This window comes from Apis mellifera, linkage group LG14, assembly GCF_003254395.2.
Source record: "Apis mellifera strain DH4 linkage group LG14, Amel_HAv3.1, whole genome shotgun sequence".
Taxonomy (NCBI): domain Eukaryota; kingdom Metazoa; phylum Arthropoda; class Insecta; order Hymenoptera; family Apidae; genus Apis; species Apis mellifera.
In genome coordinates this window covers 9,374,727-9,402,458 of record NC_037651.1, presented here as the reverse complement: position 1 = coordinate 9,402,458, position 27,732 = coordinate 9,374,727, and the positions used below count along the sequence as shown (strand labels likewise).

At 39.5% G+C, this 27,732-nt stretch overlaps 3 protein-coding genes across 6 annotated transcripts; 1 reads left to right on the top strand and 2 right to left on the bottom strand.

Annotated features, from left to right (window-relative positions):
• The first annotated feature begins 143 nt into the window (after nucleotides 1-143).
• LOC726997 lies at nucleotides 144-17,101 on the top strand. The gene is made up of 13 exons (XM_026444930.1): nucleotides 144-1,791; nucleotides 8,643-8,795; nucleotides 9,496-9,669; nucleotides 9,784-9,867; nucleotides 10,931-11,120; nucleotides 11,200-11,465; nucleotides 11,695-12,113; nucleotides 12,190-12,389; nucleotides 12,470-12,600; nucleotides 12,680-12,832; nucleotides 13,888-14,051; nucleotides 14,122-16,743; nucleotides 16,840-17,101. The coding sequence occupies exons 1-13, from the start codon at nucleotides 751-753 to the stop codon at nucleotides 16,877-16,879; spliced, it is 5,637 nt and encodes a 1,878-aa protein (XP_026300715.1). The 5' UTR covers nucleotides 144-750; the 3' UTR covers nucleotides 16,880-17,101.
• A 358-nt stretch (nucleotides 17,102-17,459) lies between these two features.
• LOC107963986 (centrosomal protein of 162 kDa) lies at nucleotides 17,460-23,615 on the bottom strand. 3 transcript variants are annotated; one of them, XM_016916092.2, is made up of 6 exons: nucleotides 23,480-23,615; nucleotides 23,044-23,310; nucleotides 22,843-22,942; nucleotides 19,233-22,768; nucleotides 18,880-19,041; nucleotides 17,460-18,798 (listed from the first exon to the last, which is right to left on the bottom strand). In XM_016916092.2, the coding sequence occupies exons 1-6, from the start codon at nucleotides 23,516-23,518 to the stop codon at nucleotides 18,574-18,576; spliced, it is 4,329 nt and encodes a 1,442-aa protein (XP_016771581.2). In that variant the 5' UTR covers nucleotides 23,519-23,615; the 3' UTR covers nucleotides 17,460-18,573. The 3 variants fall into 3 exon arrangements, with proteins under 3 accessions (XP_016771581.2, XP_016771582.2, XP_016771583.2); XM_016916093.2 differs by having other exon boundaries at nucleotides 19,245-22,768; XM_016916094.2 differs by having other exon boundaries at nucleotides 23,049-23,310.
• LOC726979 lies at nucleotides 23,572-27,681 on the bottom strand. 2 transcript variants are annotated; one of them, XM_016916105.2, is made up of 2 exons: nucleotides 27,312-27,681; nucleotides 23,572-26,272 (listed from the first exon to the last, which is right to left on the bottom strand). In XM_016916105.2, the coding sequence occupies exons 1-2, from the start codon at nucleotides 27,432-27,434 to the stop codon at nucleotides 24,692-24,694; spliced, it is 1,704 nt and encodes a 567-aa protein (XP_016771594.1). In that variant the 5' UTR covers nucleotides 27,435-27,681; the 3' UTR covers nucleotides 23,572-24,691. The 2 variants fall into 2 exon arrangements, with proteins under 2 accessions (XP_016771594.1, XP_016771595.1); XM_016916106.2 differs by having other exon boundaries at nucleotides 27,395-27,530.
• Nucleotides 27,682-27,732: the final 51 nt, after the last annotated feature.

Here is a 27,732-nt window from a genome sequence, read left to right as displayed (position 1 = left end):
AAAGAAAGTGACAAAAAAAAAAAAGGTTTTGATCGAGCTTGAAGTTTAAATTATTCGTTTCGAGAGATAGTGAATTATAAGAAGAGAGGTGGAGAGGGAGGGGAAGAGAGAGAGAGAGGGAGCGGAAAAGTGGTGGTACGGGTCTGAATAAGGGCCCGGGGAAGGGGGACCCCGGCACAGGTAAGCAGCTGCAAGCATCTGCAGGGGCAACAGCAGCCGCGTGCTTAAATTAGTCCCGGCACAACTGTCGTTCGCGTAACACGTAGGGAAACGGACGCTAGTCGAACGGGCGAGTTTCGCGTTTTGGTAGGCAAAAGGGAAGCGAGAGACACATCTTGGTCGATCGATTGATATTATTCGTTGATTCGTTAAAGAGGAGTGCGAGTTAGAGAAGATTTTTTCTTTTAACATTTTGAAACGAAAACACGTGGATCGTCATCAACCGTGAGAGGAAATTTTTCGTTCAGAGGGAGAGAGAAGTGGTGAGATTCTTCGATTCCGAGAATTCAGTCGTTTTCTTCCTCTCTCTCTTTTTTGAAATTTCTCGAATTATGAATGATCGATAATTCGCTTCTATTCCTTGAGGGATTCTAAGTGAATTCTTTTCTCGACGAAACAAGGGGACGACTGTATGGTTAATCGTCGAGAAACTCGTAGAGAAGAAGGAATCGTATGAAGTTGACGGAGAGGTGAGAGCGAGCGTGCGAGCGAGCGAGCGAGCGAGCGAAGAGGAAGAAGAAGAGGAAGAAGATGCTGTTGCTCAGGCTGATCGTGGTATCGAGCCTTTGTTGGGTGGCCAGGTGCGACTTATTGGACCTGTACGTCCAACACATGGACGAGGCCATGAAAACTTTGGCCTACAGGAGCAGGCATCACCGTCCAAGAGACGTAAGGATAAGAAGAAGCGTTCGGGAGGAGCAGCCGCTTCTCAGGATCGGCGCCACGTTCAAGAAGCAACGGTTGGACGTGGATAAAGATTGGTACGCGCAATGGAAGGCGAAGAGGAAGATCCTCCCTTACAAGGAGGACGGCCTCGACTTTCCAAACTCGAGGGAGGAAAACTTGGACCCGAATCAACACGAGTTGGTGAACCATAATCCCGCTCGACTCCGAGGAGAGTCCGGGGAGGAAACGACGACGACGACGAGGAGGCGATACGCGATCAACAACGAACAAACGACGGACCACGAGCTCGAGATCGAAGTTTCGAAGGAAGAATCGACACGTCGGTCCGACCACGTCGATACCTCGTTTCTCGAGCAACGAATGTCGATCGATAAGGAGGATCGGTCGAGGGGGATCGAATCACGGGAGGAGACCACCCAGACGATGGATTTTCGACGGGACATCGAGAACGTGGGCAATTCTCAATACGAAATTATCGGCGAGGGATCCAACATCCATCGACTCGACGACCCTATCTTGAAAGGTATTCCAAAGTCGCGGGACCGCGTCCCCAAGAAGTATATACCGGCGACGGATAAACTGGCAAAGCTTTTTTTTCGCGGCCACGCGAAATACGTGGCTAATTCGGAGGAGGGGGGCGTGGACAAGAAGAACCGTGGGAGAAGGAGCGTGAAAGAGCCGAGGTTCACGAGACGCGAGATGTTGGACGACGACGGGGAGGTCGTCCTCGAGTGGGATCCCTCGGACGAGGAGATGGTCACTTTCAAGGTGACCGCGAAAACCTTGGGATACGTCGGCATCGGATTCAACGAGAAAAACCACATGAAGGGGGCTGACATCCTGCTGGCCTGGGTCGACGATCACACGGGCACCGTCAATCTGCTGGTAAGTTCTCTCCCCTTTCGATCGAATCCCTGGATCGAATCGATTTCTCTCCCCCTCCCTTCGATTCCTTTCCCAAGGAATCGTCCCCAAGGATTCGATTTCGTTTCTCGATCGATAAAGAGGAGGAAATGATTAGGATGCGTGGAGAGAATAGATTTCTCGAGTCTTGCGTGTGATTCTATTAAATCGAAACGGTTCGATTTCTTCTCGAATCGATTAGAGAAGGACTGGGACTGGGAACGTTTGATATTCGAAACATTATCGGCCCGAGATTTAATGGTAAACCGGCAAGGTTTTTCGCGATTCTTCTTCCCTCGGATCGACGAGACAGCTGGAGAGATCTATTGGCTGCTCGTCGCCGTGGGTCGGACGGAAGAAGGGAAGAGGGAGACGCGACGACAACGATGAAGAAGAAGAAGAAGAAGAAGGAGGAGAAGAAGCGAAAAAGGAGATAAAGAAAGGAAGAAGCAAGGAATTAAAGGAAGATTAAGAAGGCGGCCGAGGCAGAAAGGGAGGTCGAAACAGCAGTTTGAAGGACCTGCGAAGCTGAAAGAAGGATGGGGAAAAAAAGGAAGAAAGGTATCGCCACTCGAGATATATCGGCCTCCTCTCTCTTTTTCTCTCTTTCTCTCCCGGTCGAACGACCAAATCCTTTCTCCTTCTCCCCTATATATCCGTATTTCCGTTTAATTAACGCGATTGATTCGAAGACGATTTTCCTCGATACGATGCGAACGGATTCCTAAAAATTCGTAGAATTTTTCCTAGAGTTTCTTCGATACCCCTTTAACGGGACAACGTTTTGAAAGAACTAGTAGTAGCGCATAAATTAACTTCTCGTATCATCGAGAAGTTAAGAAACTTCAAAGTATCTCGAAGAAGAATCTTGAGAAAAGACTCGTACAAAATTTCCCCGTTCTCCGGGCAATCGTGCAACGAACGAATTAAAAAAAAAATAAAGAATCTCGTTATCGGAATCCGTTCCCTCCCTCTTCATCGGGAATTCCTAATCTTAATTAAATTTATATCCAATCGTATCCAAGTGTGCGCGAGCAAGTGCGCAGTTGTTAAGAAAATACTCGAGGATAGGTTTTCATTCCTCCCCGGATAAATATTTAATACCATCACTTAAATTCAACTCTAACCAAAAAACCAACGAATTTTTTATCGATCGAAATCCAACACGATAATTTTTAACACCTATTAACCCGAACCGACAAAATTCAATCTTTCTTTCGTTTAAAATTTAACTTAACCACCACGGCTTCCCAACAATTTTCGAGCCACATTCTCGATTCCGTGCGAGAAAACGCAACTTCGTATCGGTCACGAATTAAAAAAAAGGGGGGAAAAAAACTGGTCTCGCTGGACGTTGAAATTGGCAATTACTCGAAATCTAAACCGACTCGAAAAAAAGAAAGAAAGAAAGAAAACAAGTCGGGATCTTTTGGCACGATTTACTCGATACTTATCCGCGAGGACGAGAAAGGGTTGGAGAAAAGGAAGAAAACGGGCGCGAGGGACGTTGAGGGACCGATGAGCGCAGGCGGGAGAGGGGGGAGAGAGAAGAGGCTGGGACGGCGTTGGTAGAAAATTAACGAACATCGTTCCAGCGGTCGAGATAAAGTCGTGATAAATTTACGTTCGGCGAGGGCAGCCAGACCTTTCTCCCCCTCCTCCTCTCTTTTCTTCTCTTCTCTCCTCTCCTTCTCACGCCTTTTCTACCTTGACGAATTTGAAATCTACTGTGACTCCTTATCAATCGCGTGACTCGACGAGTTTCGCGAACGATGGAAGAGAAAGAATGGGAAAAATCGAGTGGAGGAAACCCGATATATCCACGGATATACGAAGATAAGAGATAAGCGGATCGCGAATTTTCCAATTTGTCGCCACTTGCTCACGTGCCAGTGACCCTGTTACGTTATTATTAATAATCGGGCCCCCCCTTCTTCACGCTCTTCCCTGTAAAATCGGACCCGGTATAAATTTGAATGCGCGAACAGCCGGCGGGGAAGATGCATACGCGCTACCGCGTGTAGCAATGGAAGGAAGAAGGAGAGAGAGAGTGTGAGTGTACAGAAACGCGTGTATACAAACGCGGGATATATACAAGCCGAAAGTTAAGAGCGAGCAAAAGGTTTGCGTGACTGAACGTGTGACGAGCGCACGAGGCCCGTGTGAACGTGTGCGAGAGAAGAGAGAAGCCCTGCCTCCCCTCCCCTTCTCTCTTTCCGCCTTGGGTATGTTGGTTCCAAAGGGTCCCCAGTCAAGGCCTCCAGACATTGTCGGAGGAGGAGAGGGGGGACTACGCGAATCTTCGAGCATCGTTGCGAGGAGAGATGAAGAGGAGCGGTCCTGGCTCCAATGAATCGGCCGACACGTGATACTTTCCGCTCCTCGGATATTTGAACATGTGTTAAGAAACAGTCCTGGAACGATAGGAAAAAGAGAGGAGTAGATTAAAAGGAGTAGAGAAAAGGAAAAAATATATATATACATCGATCTCAAATCTTTAGTTAGTTTTGATTCTGCGTGGAGAGGATTGATGTCTCGAAGAAGAAGAAGAAGAGGTGACGAAAAGTTTTGGAATATTAATTAATAATTAAATTACGATCCGTAAATTATTTAGAGAAGCGTGAGTTTGAATTTGAAACGTGATCCGCGATCTTTCTATCTCCATCCTTCTTCCTTGATCTTCTCATAATCTTCGACATATCTTGTTCCTTTTTTTCGATCAATTCTTCTCTTATTTCTCCAATTTTTCAAAGTTTGTAAAAAACTGCTGAGAGTGCGAACGAAAAGAAGAAACGAGTTTGGAGGGGAAAAAAGTTAAAAAAAAATATGTTTGCGACGTTAACAATTTGTCTACTAACCCCACCCCGTCCCGTAAATTGTATTTCCTTTGTATTTTACCACTTTATCTTGATCAAGAAACGATCTATCGTTCTCCCCGTCCTCACAAAAGGCGGAGAGCGAAAGGAAGAGGGGGGTGGAGAGGGGGAGGAGAGGAAGGCGAGATTTTAGCCGAGCATAGAGAATATTTTACGGATTAAGATTAGCGTGGTGGCCGGCGACGCGTATCCCCATTGTGCAATCGTAAACCCGAGTTCGTAGGTCATTCTCTTTTTTACCGCCGCTTTCCAAGCTTCTTTCATAGTTAATAAGCGTATTCACGATCCTCGGAAATTGACTACCAGTCCAACGCCGGGGCAAGGCAAGGCTCCTACAAAGAATCGAACGAAACTTTAAACGGGTAAAGCTGTTATTAATAATATCGATTACAGCTTCGACTATATATAATTAAAAGACTACCGTCGAGTAGGTAGAAGGAAAGAGAGCAATTTATACCCTCGATTTTTTTTTTTTTTTTATCTACCTCGAGGCTCGAGACAAAGCATCCGGAAAAAACATTTTGGCATCGATTCGTTTGGTTGGCAAAAGTGGATGCCAAATTAGTTTATGAAATTATAATTCCAGAAGGGCGTCTCTTCTTAAACGCTCGATTCCCTTATATTCGGAAATTAAATTTGATTGGTCAAATTATTGGACCAATTTCTCAACGATTCTTCACGAATTTCCATTCCTATTTCTTTTTTTTCATGAATTATCTGAAAGAATAAAAAAAGAGAATGAATTCGATTAGAACAGAGAATCGAAGCAGTTGATATAAACTTGATTAAAATGAACGGAATGGAACAAGGAAATTTATTTTACTTCCCTATATATATATGTGTGTATGTGTGTGTGTGTAATTTTATTTGCAAACGTGACAATCGATTTCGCCTAATCATTTTTCCAACTCTGCATTAAACATAAAGCGATTCACAACAGTGAGCTGTAACGAGCGAGCGAGCATAATTGCCCTTCTCGATACCAAGACACGTGAGAACCGGATTCACCTGTACAGGCGACACGTTCGAAGCTGCCCATATAAACGAGAAACGAGAAATGAATACCGAGGCTGGAAAATTTAATTTTCGCTCGTAAAATTGATCGATCCCTTCCTTTTCCTTTCCCGAAACGAAAAATACGCGCAATACGTAACCGTTCGATTCGAGTTGTTGATTCGAGGAACGGACGTAAACAAAACGGTCGACGTAAAGGACGACGTTAACGAGGGCACGAGCCATCGGAGCGTACCTAATGTTTTCCCAGCGATTAGAAAAAAAGACACGGACGTCAGTTACTCTGTTTATATAGAGACCGGTAGATGGTTTCTTTTTCTAAGGACGACGGCTGAGGGGGGGGCAGGGGAAGGCCTTTTATCCTTCTCCCTTTCGAGGGAGGAGTTCCGCGCTACCAGCTGCCGTTTCTGCCAGGTGGTAAAAAGGAGAGAGGCATTGTGGAAAAAAAAAGGAGAGAGAGAGGTTAGTTCTCTTCTCCCAGAAGAAGAGAGAAGAAGAGAAGAGAAGAGAAGTGAGGAGAAGTTGCGAGGAGAAGAAGACGGAGAAAAGGAGAAAGAGAGGTACAGAGGGCCAGAAGTGGTCGGGTTTCTCGGCATTGGAACGAGAGATGGGAAAAAGTTCGAGGGAGAAAAGTATAGAGGGGGCAAAAGTAAGAAAACGGGGAGTGGGATGGAGAGAAGGATGGGAAAAAGAAAGGGAAAGGAGTATAGCCGAAACGCGGGTCTCCGAAAAAGGAGGGAGCGAGCGAGCGAGAGAGAGAGAGACGGAGGGAGGCCACTACCTTCAAAACACCTGGCAAGCATCGTCCTCCTCCTAGTGGCGCCTCATGAGAGAATTTCTCTCTTTTTCTTCGGGAACTCCAGGCCCATGGGAACCACCGCGATCCTCCTCGAGCCACAAAAGAGAACCGTTTCTTTTTTGCGACGCTTATATAGATCGGAAACTATTTCTCAAGATAGATCGCGCAGATAGACGGCATCGCGCTATGAATATACATATATATATATTTCTCGCTTCGATTAATTCCTTCGATTCTAATTAATTCATTCGATTCTTTCTCCTCCGCGAATCTTAATGAACGTTCGATCGTAACAAGGGTGTTCCGAAACACGTACGTGCATACAGGTTTCTCAGAAGACTCCCTCAGGAAACGCGAGTACCGATCCATGACGTCACATCCGCCGAATTAATTTTCCGCATCCACGCACGCGTGCCTCTTTTCCCATGCATCCGTGACTCGATTCGTACGAAAGAATACGCATGACTTTTCTCCTTCTCCGTTATGTTCGTATCGTATCTCTTTCTCTCTAGTCGGAGGGGGATTGCACACGACGCTGCCGGTGCGCATTTGTTGCTTGCAAAAATCCAGAGAAACTTGTTCCTAAAAGGAGGACGCCAGAGATGCGAACAGCTTCCTCGTGGCTCGCAGACCAATCGTCCATTTCGATCAAACCAATATAACGTGCAATTTCGAAGGAAAATAATATTTAACACGTATTATTTTTAACGTGTAAAAATCCGTACGATGAAAATAATCTTAATCATTGGAATTAAAAGATGTCATTTCTCGAGTATCCGTACGATCGAAAACATCTCTATCTCGCTTATCTTTAAATCATTCTTAAAAAAGGAAAAGAAGAAACGTTGTTAGATTATATATATATATATATATATATATATATATATATATATATTTATTTTATATTTTAGATTATATATTTTTCTTTTATTTTAACGAGTCATGAGAATCACGAGAATTCCGTTCGGCGATCGTTTGCATAATTTTCGTAACGCGACATTCTCACACTTCGCGTATCTCAACCCCGCGTTCCCTCGTGACTCGAGCTATCATAAATTAATTAAAAATGTTACTCGTCGATCGGCGAGGGTTGAATCGTGTTGAAATTGCCAACTCTTTTCTCCTTTTTTTTTATTTTTAATCACCAATGCCACGGACGTGATAATTAGCCCGGCTACGATGAGAATATCCGGGTGAGAAAACCATGAGAAAACCCCCGCGAATCTCGTGAGAACGCGCGCTCCAACGAATTACAGGCGAATCGCAATTAAACAGATAACACGGATCGTTCGATCTCCTCGCCGATAAACTCTCTCATTTGACATTTTTCTCGAAAGCGATCTCGCCCCCTTAATTTAATAAAACGAAAATTCCACTCGACGATCGGTTGTTCAGATTAACCCGTGAATCCGTTCAGTCGCGTCTCGATTTCTTCCCTTCCTCTTTTCCTCTTCTTCTTTTTTTCCTCGATACCCGCCACATCACGCATCATAAAAAGTTTCCTATTCGCGCGCGATCGTTACAAAATACGCAACAAGCGTGACGACACAAGCTCGGCCAATTATTTCGATTCATTAAGAGCAGGAAAGGGACTTCCCTTCGGCCTCTTACAACTTTAACGCCCCAACCATAATCGGAATCCAACGGACCCAAACGCCCGCGGCCACCCTTCTCAACGTCACGCCTCACGGATGCGCCCGCTCCTCCTCTCCCTCCCCAACCTGCGCATCACGGATTATTATTATTATTGTTATTAATATCGTTATGCGCTTCCGATATCGACGTACAATCTTTCGAAAAGAAGAATCTCGATCTACTGCATCAACTCGATTCCGTATCTATTTAAATAAATTTCCTCCCCGTCGAAATTCTGCGCGTAGAATCGATCCACATCCCTCTCGTGTGAAGCGAATCTTTTCATAAAGGAGAAAGCGCGTGAGAAAGGTGGGGAAGGGAGGACGAATCGAGGCTGACAAAAAAAGTGTTTCGCTACACCTCAGTCGAAATAATAAACACCTGGCGTTCACTTCTGATAAAACTTCTCTCCAACGGCGAATCTGCCGCCGGTTTCCTCTAAGTTGGCGCGCGGTCACGCGTCACGTTCACCCATTCGCAGCGGATTCAAATTGTTCCTTTTTTTCTAGGACTCGCACGGGATCGAGGAGCCAGAGGCGGCTCTAGTCACGGACACGTCCCAAGATGTCAAAGTGCTGGGCGGTTCGCAGAACCAAACTCACACGAGCGTGATCTTCTCGCGAAGCTGGCAGACCTGCGACCCGCAGGATCATCGACTTACGGTAAGAGCGAGGAGAAACACGACGAGGCTGGTTTCGTTTCGATCTCACGATATTCCTTGTTTAATCATATATTTCTTACATTTTTTTTCTCTCCCTTTCCTCTGATTTTCTTCACTTTCCTCTCATCCTTAAATTTCGAAATTCGTGAAAAAGAGAATTGCGTTTTCAACCACTTGGTAATTGTGGCAATACTCGGGGAAGTATTGGGACAAATATGATATTTTCGATTTCTTGACGAAGACCCCGGAGGGATTTTCGGATGGAATAATAGCGAGGAAAGATTTACAAGACAAAAGCCTCGGTAAAATTCATTTCGAGGAGGATCTTCCTTCCCTCTCCCTCTCGCTCGATTTATGTCCGGCACGAAAAGAAACCGTGACTTCGAGAAGGGGAAGGGGAGGACTTGAGGCCCCGCTACGCCGAATTCCCGCAGCGATGTTTAGGCATTTAGCATGCCGTTCGCGAGCCTCGTGCGTCTTCTCAATTCTCCCCGTTCTCAGAGGTGCTGCACTGCCTGGTCCTTTAACCAGCGTGGCGTCCAGCCCATTAAAATACTTCTTAACGAACTAAACCTTTTTACTTTTTCTTCCCTGTATCCTCTCCCCTCCAATTCCTACGAGAAGTTTTGAGGGGAGGGGAGAGGGAGAGAGAGAGAGAGAAAAAGAGAGATTGAGAGGAAAGATATCTCTTGTTATCGCAGGGAGACACGATACGAGTTCTCTGGGCGCTTCATTCGAGCGATCCCGAATTAAATACGGCGATTTGGCCTGGCGACAAACGCGGTGGCAGAGCTTTGAGATTGAAAACCCCTGCTCCCCACGCGCCTCCCCGATACACCGAGGATATCAAGCATTGGGACGTGAAATTGAATCAAGTAAGTATTTCTATATATATATATAGAATTAAAATCAATCGTTTGCCACATATAATATAGTATATATACGTATATCTTAGTCTTAGTTAATCGTACGTTCTTCTTGATGCATAGCCACCGGTTTCAGACAACGTGGACACAACCTACTGGTGCAAAATTTTCAAGGCGCCTCACAAAGAGAAGCACCACATGATCGGGGTAAGTGGAAATAAGTCGAAAAAATTGCTCGAATCAAAATTCGACGAGACCCGAGTTCAATCGTCTCCTCTCATGTATCGAAGCGTCGGTATATTCGTTTCGTTTCAAGACGAGTGCGAAGGAATGTGATAAGGTTGGGCCTGATTCGTATGTGCTCCACGAATCACGGTCATCCATGCCGGACATGGCACCGTGTGGACGAACGTCATTGGAATAAAGAAGGCCCTCGCGGAATGATGTCATGATCCCGTGTCCCGAAACGTTCCCCGATTCTCAATCGAGAATCTCCGCTCGTGGAGATTCTCTCGGCCGAGAGACAAACAGACAGACAGACAGATAGATAGATAGATAGAGAGAGAGAAATAGATAGATAGATAGATAGAGAGAAATAGATAGATAGATAGATAGATAGATAGATAGATAGATAGATAAATAGATAGATAGATAGATAGAGAGAGAAATAGAGATAGATAGATAGATAGAGAGAGAAAGATAGATAGATAGATAGATAGATAGATAAATAGATAGATAGAGAGAGAAATAGAGATAGATAGATAGATAGTTAGAGAGAGAGAAAGATAGATAGATAGATAGATAGATAGAGAGAGATAGAGATAGATAGATAGATAGATAGATAGATAGATAGATAGAGAGAGAGAGAGAGAGAGAGAGAGAGAGAGAGAGAGAGAGAGAGAGAGAGAGAGAGAGAGAGAGAGAGAGAGAGAAATAGATAGAGAGAAATAGATAGATAGATAGATAGATAGATAGATAGATAGATAGATAGATAGATAGACACACACACACACACACACACACACACACACACACACACACACACACACACACACACACACACACACACACACACACACACACACAGAGAGAGAGAGAGAGAGAGAGAGAGAGAGAGAGAGAGAGAGAGGCGCGCACACACATACGCACGCACGCACAGAGAGAGAGAGAGAGCAATCATTATTCTTTGAATTCTCGCGCTCGATCGAAAAAATTATCTTTTTTACACGAAGCGAAGAAAATTTCGAAAATTTTTCCTTTCTTTTTGCAGTACACGCCACTGGTGGAGAAGGAGAACGAGGATCTGGTCCACCACATAATACTGTACGAGTGCGCTTCGACCCTGCCGATATTAGGGCAACACGCGAGAATCGTCGGGGCGCCTTGTTACAGTCCAACGATGCCACGCGAGTGGGAATCCTGTTTGCAGCCGGTGTTGGCCTGGGCGCGGGGTAGCACAGGTAAAAAATTGGCAAAATTCGCGATCCCCAAAAGAGGGAGGATTAAAGAATAGGATGAAACGTCGCGTGTCCATTACAGGGGAATGGCTTCCGGAGCACGTCGGCATCTCCATCGCTGAGCACTCGGAAGGTTCTTATTATATGCTGGAGGTGCACTACAACAATCCGAGCATGAGGAAGGTGGTGGACAGCAGCGGCGTACGTCTTCACCTTACCCCTAAACTTCGCCCCCAGGAAGCGGGGATTCTCGTTGCCGGCGTTGCGGTCAGCCCCCTTCATCTTATCCCTCCCAAACAAAAGGAGTACGCCACCGCGGGATACTGCACCCCACATTGCACGCACACGGTGAATAATCCTAATGTGCATCCTAATCCAATGTTCTACAAGTATAATATTCTATAATGTAATATTCTAGTGTAATATAAGTATATGTAATATAAGTATAATGTAATATTCTAGTATAATATAAGTATAATATTCTATTTCTACTAAACAAATATAACACAGTATTGTATAGTATGTATTGCATTATATAATATTGTATTGCAATAAATATCTGTATCTGTACGCCTAGATGTTCCCCGAGAGCGGAGTGAACATCGTTTCGGTGGTGTTGCACTCCCATCTGGCCGGTCGGCGGCTAAGCCTGAAGCATATCCGTCAAGGGAAGGAATTGCCGAGGATAGTGGAGGACAATCACTTCGATTTCGAGTACCAGCAGTCTCACACTCTGGAAAAGGAAGTGAAGGTACTTCCGGGAGACGAGCTGGTGGCCGAATGCGTTTACGGCACTCTGGATAGGACCAAGCCCACTTTGGGGGGATACGCAGCTTCTCAGGAGATGTGTCTCGCATTCGTGGTCCATTACCCGAGAACCCCGCTTGCCGCCTGCTACAGCATGACTCCGTTGAAACATCTGTTCAAAACATTGGGGGTGTACAGCTTCAAAGGCGTCACTATGGACCACTTGGAGAAGCTCTTTCTAACGACCAGGTAAGTGGTGAACCAGGATGATAGAGTAGATATTGTAAACGAGTATTCCATCCCCTAATTTCTCGTGTTTCTTCAGAACGGACGCCGTAACCATCCCTTCAACCGGGCAACAACAGCTTCCTATCTACCCGGCAACCAGGCCTAGCGAGGACATCGACGAAGAGCTTATTAGGGAGGCCAAGTCAGCGTTGAGGGCCGTGAAGGATTACACTCTGGAGCAGGATAACGAAAATGTTTTCTCTAGATTGATCATCGAGGAACCGGAAGAGTTCAGAGGTAGCTAAGAAGATTTTACAAAAATTGATTTTTAAATTAATCAAAATTATGGATACAATTGTTTGTTTGTTTGTTCGTAGGTCGAACTTTGGCAGAGCACATGCTGGCGTTACCCTGGACCGAAGAACTTCTGGCAAGGGCCATCGAGCAGAACCTGTATCACGGAAGGCATATGACTTTCTGCAGGAAGAGAGACGATAAGCTCGCTCTGGTACGTCGTTGTCTTAGAATGCGTACCTTCGTTACCTGCTTCTTCGTAATAAAATTAAAATTAAAACTCTTCTTTACAGCCAGCAGACATACAAACGTTCCCTAATTACACGGAATTACCGGAAGCAAATGAAACGATGTGCACGGAAATGGCAAAATTATCCAATGCGTCGGGGAGGATGTCGTACCTCGATATCGCCACGTTCCTCGCGATTCTAACGATCGTCACAATCGTCCTTTCCTAAAATTAAACAGTTCGGAAGAAAGAATTCGCATGTACATTATTGATCGATGAAAAGAAATATGAAATGTTTAGAAATCTGTAACTGTTCGAAACAGTCTGAAAAAAAAAAAAAAAAAAAAAAAAGAAAAATAACAATTCACGGACATGGTCTCTCTTTTCGAGAGACGACAAAATTTTCGAAAAATTTTGACGGTCCAATTTTTATATATATATATATATAGAAATATAATATAATATATATATATATATATATATATATATATATATATATATATATATATAATGTAATAATATGTAATATGTACAATGTAAATATAAACCATCTACTTATTTATAAGGTATTCGCGCTACAAGCCTTTCCTGTATTTTATATGGATTTTGTATAAAAAAATAAAGATAAACCAATCACCAGAACTCTGGCTCTCTATTTCTCTCGAATTGTCCTTCGATCGAATCGATTAATAATTAAAATAATTAAAAAACGAATAAACTTAACCGAGTTAAATCTCGTTTTCTCCTCGGAGGGAAAGAAGTCCGGATTGTTCGTGATAGATGGCTGAGAGCTTTGAAGCTCGTCCACGCGGCAATTGGATGTATAACAACCGATATATATATATATATATATATATATCATACACACACAGGTGTACCGGATTCGCAATTTTCCAGATGGTTAACCAATCACGGAGGCGTTTGCAATACCGTTCCCGACCCGATTTCATTCATGGTGATTTTCACGTGTATCGGAAATACAGGGGGCCCCATGTGGTCGGTGCTGATAAGCACCGAATTGGTAGCCAGTATCGAATTGCGGTGGAGTTCCGCCGGGTATAAAAGCCCGGTTTCTTGGGACAGGGAGCATAAGCGGCTCGCCGGAGCTCAGAGGAGCAACACGAGCAACACTACGCTCCCCAATCCTTTGGATCAAGCAGCTATTTCACACCAGACGAGGTGAGTGTCTAGGAGATTGTAGAAGAAACGAGAGTCTAGGAAACTGGTAATTAAAACTTCTTAAAATCGAGAAACTATTTTTTAATGCGAAAGATGCGGCGTACGCGGTACGTTGCGTTGCCGGTGAGGGCTTGGCACTACGTCGGCCTTCTGGTGGTCTCCCTCGCCTGCCTCACCTTAGGTCTCGTCTCGAGGGACAAGGAAGGCCGTGCAGGAAGCTTGGCGGGACCCGAATTAAAGCACCAAGCGCCTCACGAGTAAGAGAGACTTTGAGAGATCAGAATAATTGAATAGTTATTATATAAACGATACTCTTTTTCCTCGCAGAGTGGATGCCTGTCCTAACTTGACTCCTTTCACCAAGATGCCTTCTTGCTCGAGCTTCGAGCAGGACCAGACCAGGATTTCGATGACGACCAGGCGAACTTCCATCACACCAAATCTCAGATTGTCTCGATCTCGTAGCTTGGATCGCATCTCAGGAGATGCTAGGTCTCGAGAAGATGTTAGGAGCGTGGAGAGATCGGATAGACGTTGGACGACGAGCATCGAGAACAATCTCAGGCGTAGCGCGGAATCGAGACTTAGAGAAAGCCAAGATCCTTCGACTCGATCGCGAAACTCGAGGGCTGCGCTGCAGGAAAGGAGGACGTTGCTCGAGAGGTCCATCGATAGGCGACGCGAAATGAACGGACGGGTAGACGATTCACGAGACAGAGTACGGCTCACGCGATCTTTGGAGCGGCTAGCATCCACGGATTTCCGTCGAGAAAGGAGCGATCGTTCATCGAGGGATGCGGACAGACGAAACCGTGTGCAGTTGGGACGCGATTCGAGATTGGAGGAAATTCGTAGGTCTGTTACAGTTGGGTTGGAACAACGAGGTAATCGAGAAAAGGTTGGCCGATTGGATGAAAGGAGGAACGAACGACGAGAGTCTTCGATCAGATCGTTGAAACGGTTTGCAGATGAAATGGAACGACGAGAGAGGAACAATAGGTTGAATCTGGTACGTGAACGACGCGACTCTCGACTCGAAGCATTCGAACGAGATATTATTCGGGACTCGTCTCGCGATCGCAGCTCGGAACGACGAATGCTCGTAGATTCTAAAAGAAATTCCGAAAGGCGATCCGCTTCCGTCGAATCCAGGAATCGTGAAGAAATGAATGGTGATCGGAGACTTATGGAACAGAGAGCTAATCGTCGGCTCGTCGAACAGGGAACAGATCGCAGACTCGTGGAACGAAGAGCTGATCGTCGACTTATGGAACGAAGAGCTGATCGTGTTGGGGAACAAAATGTTGACCGTAGACTCTCCGAAGAAAGGGCTGACCGTAGACTTATCGAGAGAAGGATGGATCGTCAAGTTATGGAACGAAGAACTGATCGTCGTATCATGGACCAAAGAGTTGACCGATCTGTAGAACGAAAAGCTAACCAACGTCTCCTGGAACAAAGAACTGATCGCCGACTTATGGACCAAAGAGTTGACCGATCTGTAGAACGAAAAGCTAACCAACGTCTCGTGGAACAAAGAACTGATCGCCGACTTATGGACCAAAGAACTGACCGATCTGTAGAACGAAAAGCTAACCAATATCTCGTAGAACAAAGAACTGAACGTCGTCTTATGGACCAAAGAATTGATCGTCGATCTATGGAACGAAAAGCTAACCAACGTCTCGTGGAACAAAGAACTGATCGTCGTCTCACGGACCAAAGAACTGATCGTCGATCTATGGAACGAAAAGCTGGTCAACCTCTCATGGAACAAAGAACTGATCGCCGACTTATGGAATCAAAAGCTAATCAACGTCTCGTAGAACAACGAACTGATCGCCGACTTATGGAACAAAGAGTTGATCGTCGACTTATGGACCAAAGAACTGATCGATCTATGGAACGAAAAACTAATCAACGTCTCATGGAACAGAGAACTGATCGTCGACTTATGGAACCAAAAGCTAACCAACGTCTAATAGAACAAAGAGCTGATCGTCGACTCATGGAACAAAAAGCTAACCAACGTCTAATGGAACAGAGAACTGATCGCCGATTGATGGAACAAAGAGCTGATCGTCGATCTATAGAACGAAAAGCTAACCAACGTCTCATGGAACAGAGAACTGATCGCCGACTTATGGAATCAAAAGCTAACCAACGTGTCGTAGAACAGAGAACTGATCGTCGTCTCATGGACCAAAGAGCTAACCAACGTCTAATGGAACAGAGAACTGATCGCCGATTGATGGAACAAAGAGCTGATCGTCGATCTATGGAACGAAAAGCTAACGAACGTCTCGTGGAACAGAGAACTGATCGCCGATTGATGGAACAAAGAGCTGATCGTCGACTGATGGAACAAAGAGCTGATCGTCGATTGATGGAACGTCGTCTCACAGAGCTAAGGACCGATCGACGCGATTTGAACTCAAAACGATCTACGAGGCAAAGGGTTGACATTGATGGACAACGACGAACTAGCAATACTCTTCGCGCAAATGACATTCGAACTAACCAAAAGGAACAAAGAGACGCTGAAAGAGCAGTTTTAATATTTTCTCGAGATAGATCCTTGAACGATATTAAACGATCTCGCTCCGTAGACAGGGAATATGTTCGCTCCGTAGACAGAGATTCTCGTTCTCGAAGACAATCAAACTCCCGAGATCTATCGGAAGATTCGACATTTATCCGAAGGCGTATCCGATCGTCGAGGCTTCAAGAACGCAATTCCAGAATTCCTGTCAATACACGTTCATTAGCAATGCGAGATAAAGTTTTAACCCATAACAATAACGAATACGTACCTGGAATGGGCGGCACGGAATTCCTGAAACAAGAGGGTCACGTCATTTCGTTCGATATTATCCGCCAGGCATTTGTAATTGGTCTTTGCACAATGTATGGATTATCCATTTTCTATGGAAAACGTTCTTTCATTCGGTAAGCAAGCATCCATTCATACCATAGTATCCTAATTGAAACAAAGATAATTAATTCAATTGCAAAAAATTAATAAAATGCGTTTATTTGTTGTAGCAACTTCGTGAGGCAGGCGCCACAATTCATTCCATGGTAGAATCTCATCTCAAGAAGGAATAACAATTTGCTAACTTCCAAGACTTGCTTTTAATCACTGTTTTCGATATAATATTTTTTGGCATTGCTATGTATTTAACGAGAAACTGTATATTAATGTACAGCTGATAAATGTATCCTGCATAGAGATAGAAATGTGTCGCATGTATTTAAAAATATATATTTTGTCCGAATAAATTGTTCAAATGAAATTAAACTGTAACGTAATGCGTATTCAATATCTTCCTGAAATCATTTTTCCATTGCGCATCTGTTCCATCACACATCATAGAAAAAAAGACAATAGCACAAATGCATATAATATAATATAACATTAAATAGCAAATATTAAGCTGAATGGTCAAAGAGAAGAGAAATAATTTATTATTAAAGTATCATAATCTCACGGTTTGTACATCATGGCTGTTTGGCTTAAAAGTAATTATAAAAAAATGCAACGACATATATCCAGTCTTGAAAAAGTGACTATACTCTGTGTGATTACAATGATTTGATAAAAACATGATTCGATTGATATATAACTTGAAAGCAAAGAATTATTTTCTAGGATCATCATCGTGTAACAAAGTCTTTTTTTTTTTTTTTCTTTTTTTTTTAATATCATTACATCTAGGACACGTCGAATTTGTGCGATATGCGTGTGCTTCGTTCGTCGTGAGAGTATAGAGATCAAACTATTGCTAAAACGTTTAATGAATGTTCCTAAAGTGTATATAAATATATGTATAATATAACTGGACGACTTGATTATAGATGGATTCGTTGATCGCGAAAAATGAGTGAATATAAATAGAAAATAAATACAATTGTACAACCGAGCCGTTTGCGTTTAGCATATCTTGAAAAAGCCTCGTGTAAAAAATTAACATTATCCTATGCAACTTTGGAAAATATCTTATTTTCTCAAGATGCTTCCTAATACGTTTACATGGTCTGTCTATCGATTCGTCAAATTGACAATAAATACAAGGCTAAAGATAGTTCCGATTTGGAAGCAGTCAAGTTTTCGACAATTTTTTAACCCTACGTTTTATTAGATAAATAAAAAGTTTGCCTTTTAGTAAATATAGATCAAAATATTTCTATGTTTTCATTTGATATTACGATTATTATTATTATTATTAGTTTTATTACTCCAACTATGGACGTTGTCCATGCACGAATATTGCACGCACAATGGCAAGAAGGAATGTCGACGAGAGAAGTTACGATAAAACAGTAACTTCGTTATTCGTTCGTCTTTTCTTTTTGCGTACTAACTTTGGCAGTGATCCCAGTCAATTATTATTATAACGAACTTTCCCAGGATCGATATGATTTCACTGAATATCCATTATCCTATAAGATAAGAATAATTAAACATGTTGCAAACGCGACCGTGAACAATTGAATCGTGTTGCCTTCGTGGAAAGATCGATGAAAAAAAAGAACATCGATCAAACCCTTTTTGGCTGTGTGTGCATCCACTTAAACATATTTATAAAGTGCCTAACAACATGATAACTTCTAACGAAAAGATACCTAAGATACCTAAGTTTCAGTACGCTTGAACATACGAATTATCACAATGCCCGATAACCGAGTCGAGAAATTAGACAGATCCTATCGATTTCTCGATATTTCATCAGCACCACCTTATAGCGCGTATATCTATATTCTAAGTTCATCTAAAAATTAATGAACATTGGCGATCTCTTGAAGCATTCCAAGAATATGATCGAGCTCCTGTCGGAAATAACACAATTGTCGATTTTTACCCTTCTCGTTTTTACAATCCTTACACTGGGTTCTATTTCTAAGTAAATCGCGCACCAAACTTTGCAACGTCATCTCCCGACTTTCGTGTCGTTGTTGAAGAATCGTTATCTTGTCTTGTAATAATTGCAGTTGTTCCGTACTCTGAAAAAAAAAAGATGGAATAATTACAAACGAATATATAAAATGTTATAATAACAGTTTTAAGAATAAATATTTAATTACCGGTGTTGATAAATATTTCACTTTTTCATTCAATGTTTTCACTTTATTTTCCAAATGATCCCTTTCAGCCTTTAGGACAACCACTTGCTCTTTGAAATCTCTTAATTTCTCTATTTGTTGTTTCAAGTGAGATATCACAGCTACTTGAGTATTTATTTGACCCTATCAATAAGAACATTGTATTCATAAAATGATCATATTTACGTAATAACAGTACTACGTGCAAGATATATATATATAAATATTGCAAAATGCATGCAAATATTTTATAACAAATAAATAAATAAATATAATAATAAATAAAAATAATAAATAAAAAAATGCAAATGAACACTGCACGTAATACAACGAACCTGTAACTTTACCACTTTAGAGTCTCCGAATTTCACGCTATATTCCTTCAATAAAGTGGCCATCTCACGTTCGTGTTCCTCTTGCAAAATGTTCAAATCGTGAAGTCGTTTGTTTTTCAGAGCCATGAAATCCTTGTTCATCTTATTCAGTTCCTCTTTCAAAATATCGTTCTCATCGGTCAGTCTCTTCACCAAATTTGTATCGCCATTTTCTGTATACTGCATAGGATCGTAAAGCTTTTGCGCTGAATTGGTCAATCGTTGTGTGTTGGTATCAGATACGTGTCCATTTTGATAAACGTTCGAGTTCTGATCGTTTCCCTCGATAGATTTCAAAGTCAACAACTTCGAATCCGAGGATATACCACGATTCTTCTCGAAATTCATCGCCTTCAACGATTTTCTATCATTCAACAACTTTTCCCTCTCCTTCTGCAATCTTGCGTTCGTCTTTTGCAAATCTTGGAAATCCTTTGTGAGTTTCGACATAACCTTATCTTTATTCGCCAGTTCCAATTTCAATCCACGTATCGTGGCCATGAGATAAGCATCGTCTTTAGAGTTCTGAGATTTTAGACTGATCTTCGAAAAAGACTTTTGATCCTTTTTCTCTTCCTTTTCAAACGATCCTGCCCTCTCCTCCCTTCTAATGGTTTCCACACTCTTGTTCTCCACGAGTTTCGATGCGGTTTGCGTGAACATATCATTGTACACTTTGCGATCTTTCATATTCGCTTCCAACAGTTTACCATCCAGCTCTATTATTTGAGTAGTATATTTTTCTTTCATATCCGAAAACTTCTTTTGAAATTCGATTAATTTCTGCTGCGCCAATTCATCTTTCGCCTTAATCTCATTTTCCAGACTCAAAATTCGATCTTCCAATAATTTAACTTTCTCTGCGCCTATCTTTTCTTGCTCGGAATTCGCAGTTAATATAAGAGCAGACACCGAATCGGGATTTTTTCTCTTTAATATCCTCTCCATTTCACGAACCTGTCTGTTCAAATCTGTGATCTTCTTGTTGTCAAGGATCACTTGGTCCTTTAATTTTTGCGTCAATTGTTTCTCACGTTCAACGTGACTCTTGGATATCTGTAATTTTTCTAAAAGATTACCCTCCTTAACTCTCAATTCTAACAGTTCTTTCTCTAACGGGAGCACGTTCTGTTGCACTTTGTCGAATTCTTGTTTCACCACTCGCAATTGCTCCGTTTTAGAACTTAATTTCACCGTCAAATCCTCCACTTGTTTCTTCAATTGTAACTCTGACGTGGTCATTGCTTGTAATCGATCCGTGATGAAATCGTTCTTTGTCCTTAACTGTTCCTTAAACATTTCCAATTCATCGTTTAAAAGGCTGTTTTGTTGAATCAAATCTTCATTGTTCAAGGCGTAATCTGCATTCTTTTCTCGAAGCTCGGAGACCTCGAGATTAAGTTTCAAAGTCTCTTCCTCGAGATCCTTCACTCTATCTGCAAGTTCTTGCATTTTACCCGATTCAACAGTTGTACTCTTTTGTTTCTGTAACTGCTTCATTTCCTCCTGCATTCGTTTCGTGTCCTGCATCAGTTTCTTATTCTCCGTTTCATAAGCTTGAATCAAATTCTCTTGTTTCTCCAATTCTTTCTCTAGAAGCATAATCTTTGTATCTTTCTTTGGATGAGGATCTGGTCGTTTCTCATTTAACGAAAGCTCGTCTATTTTTGCTTTTAAAATAATATTTTGTTTCTTTAGTGCAAATAATTCTTCTTCAAAGGATATACGCATATTGTCTATCTGACTCTTGTACAATTTCACTTCTGATTCCAATTGTTGTTTCAATAGAGTATTCTTATGTCTTTCTTCGCGACATAACATCTCCCAATTAGTTTTTGTTAAATTTTGTTTCGTGTCACCACCTGCCATTGTGGTACATTTTGAGTAAATGTCCGACGATTTGATTTGGTGCGTTTTATACGTGGAAGACAAAGTGAAAGTAGAACCAGTCTTAACGGAATTTTTGTTTGGCTTTGGAGTTATTTTAGTCTTGGGAAGAGTTTTCGTGATTGATTTAACCGTAGATTGTAATTTTGGCTTCAATGTTGGCGATCGTCTAATTAAATTATTAGTAGGTCTTTTCATAACATCCGAAGGTTTACTTACTCTTATATTCTCCGTAGAAGTTCTAAATGATGGTTTGCAAATTTGATCATAACTCTTGGATTTGGAAAATTTTAATTCTTTTTTTTGCGATTTATTGCTAGATGCGCTAGCCAGATTGATAGATTTACGTTCTATGTTACCACGTTGAGGAATCGTAACATTAACGTTAGATTTAATTTCGGAATTTGCAGTTGTTTTATGCACGATCGTTTTCGGTTCTTCCATGGATTCTTTGTCTTGTTGCGTTGTATTTTCTATTGACTTTTCAGCCAATAATTTAGGAATTGCATCTGCAAATAATTCTAATCTTGGCGTAAGATCAACCGTATATAATTCTTCCTTAGAATTAAGTACTTTCTTACCATCTTTTGATATATTTTTTGGAGATATTTGCTCTTTTTTATTAAATAATTCTGTTTCATTTTTACAATTATTATTAATACTTAAAGATTGCTTTTTTTCTTCATTGTCAGCACTAGAATCCGTTTCAACAATTTCATGTTCAATTTTTGAATTTGTCTGAGGTAACTCCTTCTCTAATATATCGGAAATTTCCTTCTCAGGAAATTCAGGAGTTTTGCCATTTGTAGCTTCTCCATCTAAAGTAAATATTTTTTCAGGTTTTGAAAGAAAAGGTTGTATAGTATTAGATTGGTTTGATTCTTGTTCTTTTTTACTAGTTTGCCCTTGCAAAAGTTTCAAAAAATGCGAAAAATCTTCTTGTCCGAAACTTGAACTACCTGACATACCACCTTCAGCTTTTTCTTTAGATTTTTTCAATAAATCTTCAAAAAAGTCCTTATCTACATCAGTTATTTCTTTTTGTAAATTATCTTTATCCGATTCCAACTTTCTTATACTTTTTAATTCTTCCGACTTGGAATGTCTTTCAATAGGATCATCTAAATCCGAATTACTAGATACCTCTACTTTTTGTTCTTCAAATTTTCTTCTTTGGAGTTCTAGAGATTTTGGAGCTTTCAAACTACTCACATTTTCGTATAAAATTTCAAATCCAGGACTATTGTCTCTCTTCTTCTCATTTTTTGGACTCCTTTTGATTTTTTCAGTCTCTTTATGTACTTCTTCTTCTATCAATTGAAAGATATCAGCTTCTAATTGTCTAACTCTGCTAAGGTTTTCTATATCTTCTGGAATATTCTCAGGTACTAAAGTATCAGATTTTGATCCACTTTTAGATAAACTGCTACTATTTTTTCTTACAAGTTTTTCAGCTTCTTCTAATAATTCTTCTACGGATTTTTCTTCCTCTATAGGATTTTTGGCTGAATCTCGAGACTTTGAACGATCTATAGCTGAATTTGGACTAAAAGCTCCAGCTATCTTACTCATTTCTTCTAAAATACTACCAATATCTTCATCAGTTGCATCTGTATAACAGAAAAGAAATACATTTAAAAAATTATACAAAATTATATAATTCTTTTCAAAAAAAGAAACTTACTTTCAAAATCAGAAGGATATTTATCAAATGCTGCAGAAGCTAAAACATCGCATAAAGTGTCATCTTTGTCTTTCATTTCAATTTCATTCTTATGCATAGCCTAAACAAAATAAAAGACTAAATTATAAAACTGAACAACACATTATTTGAAAATTAATATATATTATAAAAGGTATAAAAAGACATAAAAGCCTTAATTACTTTACACATTTTTTCTTTTTCAAGAAATTCTTTCATTGAAGAACTAACATCCGGAGAAGGAGATAAAGACTGTTTTATCTTCTCATCTATTGAAATAGCATGAGAAGCATCAAGCCAAATATCTGGTTTCTTCAACCACCACTTTTCTTCCTCATGTTTCTCTTCCGATTTTTTAGATGTCTTAGGTTTTTCTTTTATTCTAATTGAATTCTCCTCTACACTAAGACTAATAGAAGTACCCAAAGTATCATCTTCGGTTGAGTTCAACTAGATAAATTAAATATGCATGAAATCCTAATTATTGCAACAAAGCAATAAAAGTTGATATATTTCTATTTTAATTTGAATAAATCATCCAAAATAAATAAATTATCAAACATTTTTTAAAAAATAAAATAGGTTAATACATAAGAATAAAAATATTTAAAATACTTACATCCTCATAATGAGGGGATTTTTTAGGATTTGAAGACATTCGGATTTTTCACTAATAATACCTTTGAATATTATAATCTACGTAATCAATCATTTTTTTTTTTTTTGGAATCGTTTGACACTTAGCGTACTTATTGTTTGTTTGTTAATTTTAATTCGCTCAACGGTTGTCCCGTAGCGACCTCACCTAACCAATAACGTAAAATATGTTTGACATGTCGCATTAAACACTAAGAAAAAAATACAAAAAATGAAACGATTATATAACAGAATAAGTATATATATAATTATATTTAAGAAAATAACAAAAAAATAATCAATAGAAAAATATTTTATATTGCCTTAATTAGAGAATTTATTATTCGATCTATTAATATAAGCACATAACAGTTTTGCAATAACTACACATTTTTCTCATTTTTATTATTCATATTAAATTATAAAGTAATTTAATAACGAATAATGTATAATATATGTATATAATAAGATTAACAAATGCACTTGATGATTTAATAACAATTTATAATAGAATTTTAATTACATTTTAAAATACAAAGCATTAAAATAATCATTTTGCACAAATCCAATTTGTCATCGTTCTAAAGATACAAATAGAAATTTTCAATATATCACGCAAAATGATTTAAGTATATCGTTATACTTTCAGATACATAAATTCATTCGTAATAACAATTACAAATGATATTTATTAGACTATAAGAACAATTTGTAGAATGAAAAGGAAAATGATTATTATTATATTTTCACTATGTATCACAATTTTGTGTATATGAATATCTGGTATTTTTTTAAAATATATTTATATATATATTTTTTTTTACATATATCTTATTTTTAAACTTTGAAGGCGATCTGTGAATCCTTTATCTACATTCTTAAGCGTATAACGCAACGTTTGTCTTAATTTCTATCAACAATTGATAATTATTTATATTTATACATTTTCGTTCATAAAAATATTATTACGATAATAATGCATATATGTGTATTCAAAATAATTACATAGATACATATTTTCTTTTAATTTATAATCATCATATGATTTCTTATAAAGGATTAAGAAAAAAAAATTATTTATTATCGATTATCAGTTTAAACTTGTTTGAATAACATTTGTATGAATAAAAATGACATTCTTTTCCTTTAAAAAATAAATCTTTTATATGATGCGATTCTTGATTTTGTAAAAAGATCAATGTCCATAACATGCATGCAATTTGAATAATTCTTTGTTAGCAAAACTTGTATTACATTCTTCGCAATAATGTTTAATATCAATCATTTTCATTGAGGCCGACATCTTAGCTGTAACACTGTTTCTAATTGTTTTCATTAATGTTTTGTTGGATGTTTTATTTCTATTCATAAGATTTTTAAGGCTTTTTGGTAATTTTTTAACCGATATATCCGCATTATCAGAGTTTCTTATCTTACCGTTTCTCAGACATACATCTTGACTTCTTAAATGTCTTAGCGAATAATTTATACGAGTCAATCGATTCGATTTGAATTTTTTCGCTTTTAATTTACTGTTCGATATATTTCGCAAAGATTTCCAATTTGTTATACTAAAATTATCGACGGGATTTAACGCGTTATGATTAATATTATCCTTTTTTATATTTACATCATAATCCTCAGGCAGTGAATCAATTTGATTAGATAATGACAACATGGCGACTGATACCGATTCATCAAATATTAAATCCTTAAGATCCGAAGATTCTTCTTCCTTTATTTTTAATTTTATTTCATTTTTTAATTTTTTCGACATCTTTTTTAATGGTAATTTCAATTCGTTCGTAATATTTAGAACCTTTTTTTTATTCGCTTGACGCTTATTACTTTGCAATCTTTGGTTGTTGTTCGTGGATTTTGAATATTTTCGTATTGGTCCTCTGTAATTGATGGTCCCATTCCTTGGTCTCAAGATACGTCCTTCAGAATTATCGAGTTTTTCTATTTTAATTTGCGTCATATCAAACTCTGTTGAAACTGACGTTTCTGACTTTATAATTGTCGATTTGTTCTCATTTTTCAATGACGACAAAGAGGGAAGTTTCCTTCTATTTTCTAAATAATTTATAGAATTCCTTCTAGGTCTTAGATTACGAACGATCATATCTTTTGAGGTTTCTTTGTTCGCGTCATAAGATTCATTCAAATCATTAGATAAATTCAAATTGGAAGAAGTCGGCCTACATCTATCAGCATCTTTAACCTCATTGACAAGCTGAACTAAATTTGATCGTCCCTCAAATGTTTTACTGGATAAAAAATTCTTCTTCACAATTCGCGCTTCATTGGCGCAACTATCGTTGTTACCTTGCCTAATTTCATTTGTCCTACTACATCTCGATATTTTGTTTTTATAATTTGTAGGTACAGTTTCATTACTTTGGTCCGATTTATCACAATAACAACTGCAACGTGTGTATGCTGTATACGTTATACGTTCGGAAATATCGTCAGATTGAACACTATTCATCGGAAAAGTTACAGAGCTCATCGAATTTATGTAGCCGACATCACCAACAATAGGATTTATGCCATACATGTCGTAATCCGGCGGCTCTACTTTGATCTTAATGTTTTCTATATGCACCATCGGCACACCGACTCTCTCCTTCGAATCTTCTTTTTGCATCCAAGATAATTGATTCTTCAAACCAGTATCTGTCTTCAAACAGTCCACGTAAAATTTGTGAAACTCCTCCAGCTTGTAACTGCATCGATGACACATATGTTTCGGCAACAGGTCCATTTCGTGTACCTGCAGGATACACACGCGATACGAATGCGAGTGTTAAGTTCACGTGGTCGCATAAGGAAAACGAGGTGGGGATATATTGCACGTGCTGCACAAATGCATGAAGAAAATGAAGGGCGGGAAATTAAAGAATTATATACGAATCTGCATAATATAAAAAATCATAAAGATATTTTACACAAAGTAAAGAAAAAGGAACGAATTTATCATTATAATGAAATGTGATGAATTCTATTTTTATTCTAAATGAATAAAAAAAAATTCAAATAGCATCTAGTCCAAATATAAATTGATCAACATTTGATAAACAGATAATTACATAATAAAAAAATGATTTCGATTCTAACAACGCATATGTGATATATTTCGTCGACTTTAAAGATTTAAAAATTCGTTGTAATATATAGTATAAATTATGTCTACTTTTTTAAAGCTTCAAATATAAGATAATTTTAATTTTGTTAAATTATCTAAAATAACTTAAGTTAACGAAAATATATAATATTTAACTAATTTTAATAATCTCGAAAGAAACAATAAATTTTCTTCGTAATGTTACCTCAAGTACAAGATATTTAATACTTTCGATATTTAAGAGCAATTCTACTTTCAGATATTTATTTTCAAATTTATAATCTATCTATTTCATGAATAATAAGGGGTTAAAACGTTTGTGACTTGAAGTTATGCAATATATGAAAAGTGTTTATGAGGCATATTGGCGCGAAGTAACAATAACCTCACTTTTAGTATTATAAATGTAATCAATAAACATATTTACAAAAAAAATTAAAATCCGTAATAAATACGTTATATTTAATCAGAAAGATATACATTAAAAAACAATCGATTTAATAAATTAAATTTCATTAAAAATAAAAAAAAAAGAAAAAGAAAAATTATTGAACGTTCCTAGTGCAATTTCTGACAAAAAGGTGATTTAGGAGGGGGCGTTAATGATGTCAGGAAAGACCACCAAATACACGTGAAATTCATAACGAAACGATACGAATGTAGAAGGGAGAAGAGTGATATGACATACCATGATTGGGAGAATAGCGTTGATTTTCTTCACGTGGTTCTCATTCTTGTCAAAAATATTAATCGAGATACCGGATTGCTTACCGCAAAGGCGGCAGACGCGACTAGATTCGAGAGTCTCCATAACGGTATAAGAAGAATTAATTTGTCCGGAGAGTGTCGCAGTAAGGAGTCGCGTGCGTATCTCTTCTATCCTTCTTATAATTGCCTCACTAGAGCTTTCGCGGTACCCTGGCCGCGCTTCGCGGGTAATCCCCAAAAGCTCGCAGAGCGCGAACTTTCTTCTGCGGCTCAACCGCCGCCAGCGTACAATTCTGCGTCACGTTTCACCATCGGGGTTCGCGCAAACGCGAACCTTGGCAAGTGCTGCTAACTCGACGCAAGTTGTGATCGACCGGTACCACCTCAATCTTCTACCGGCG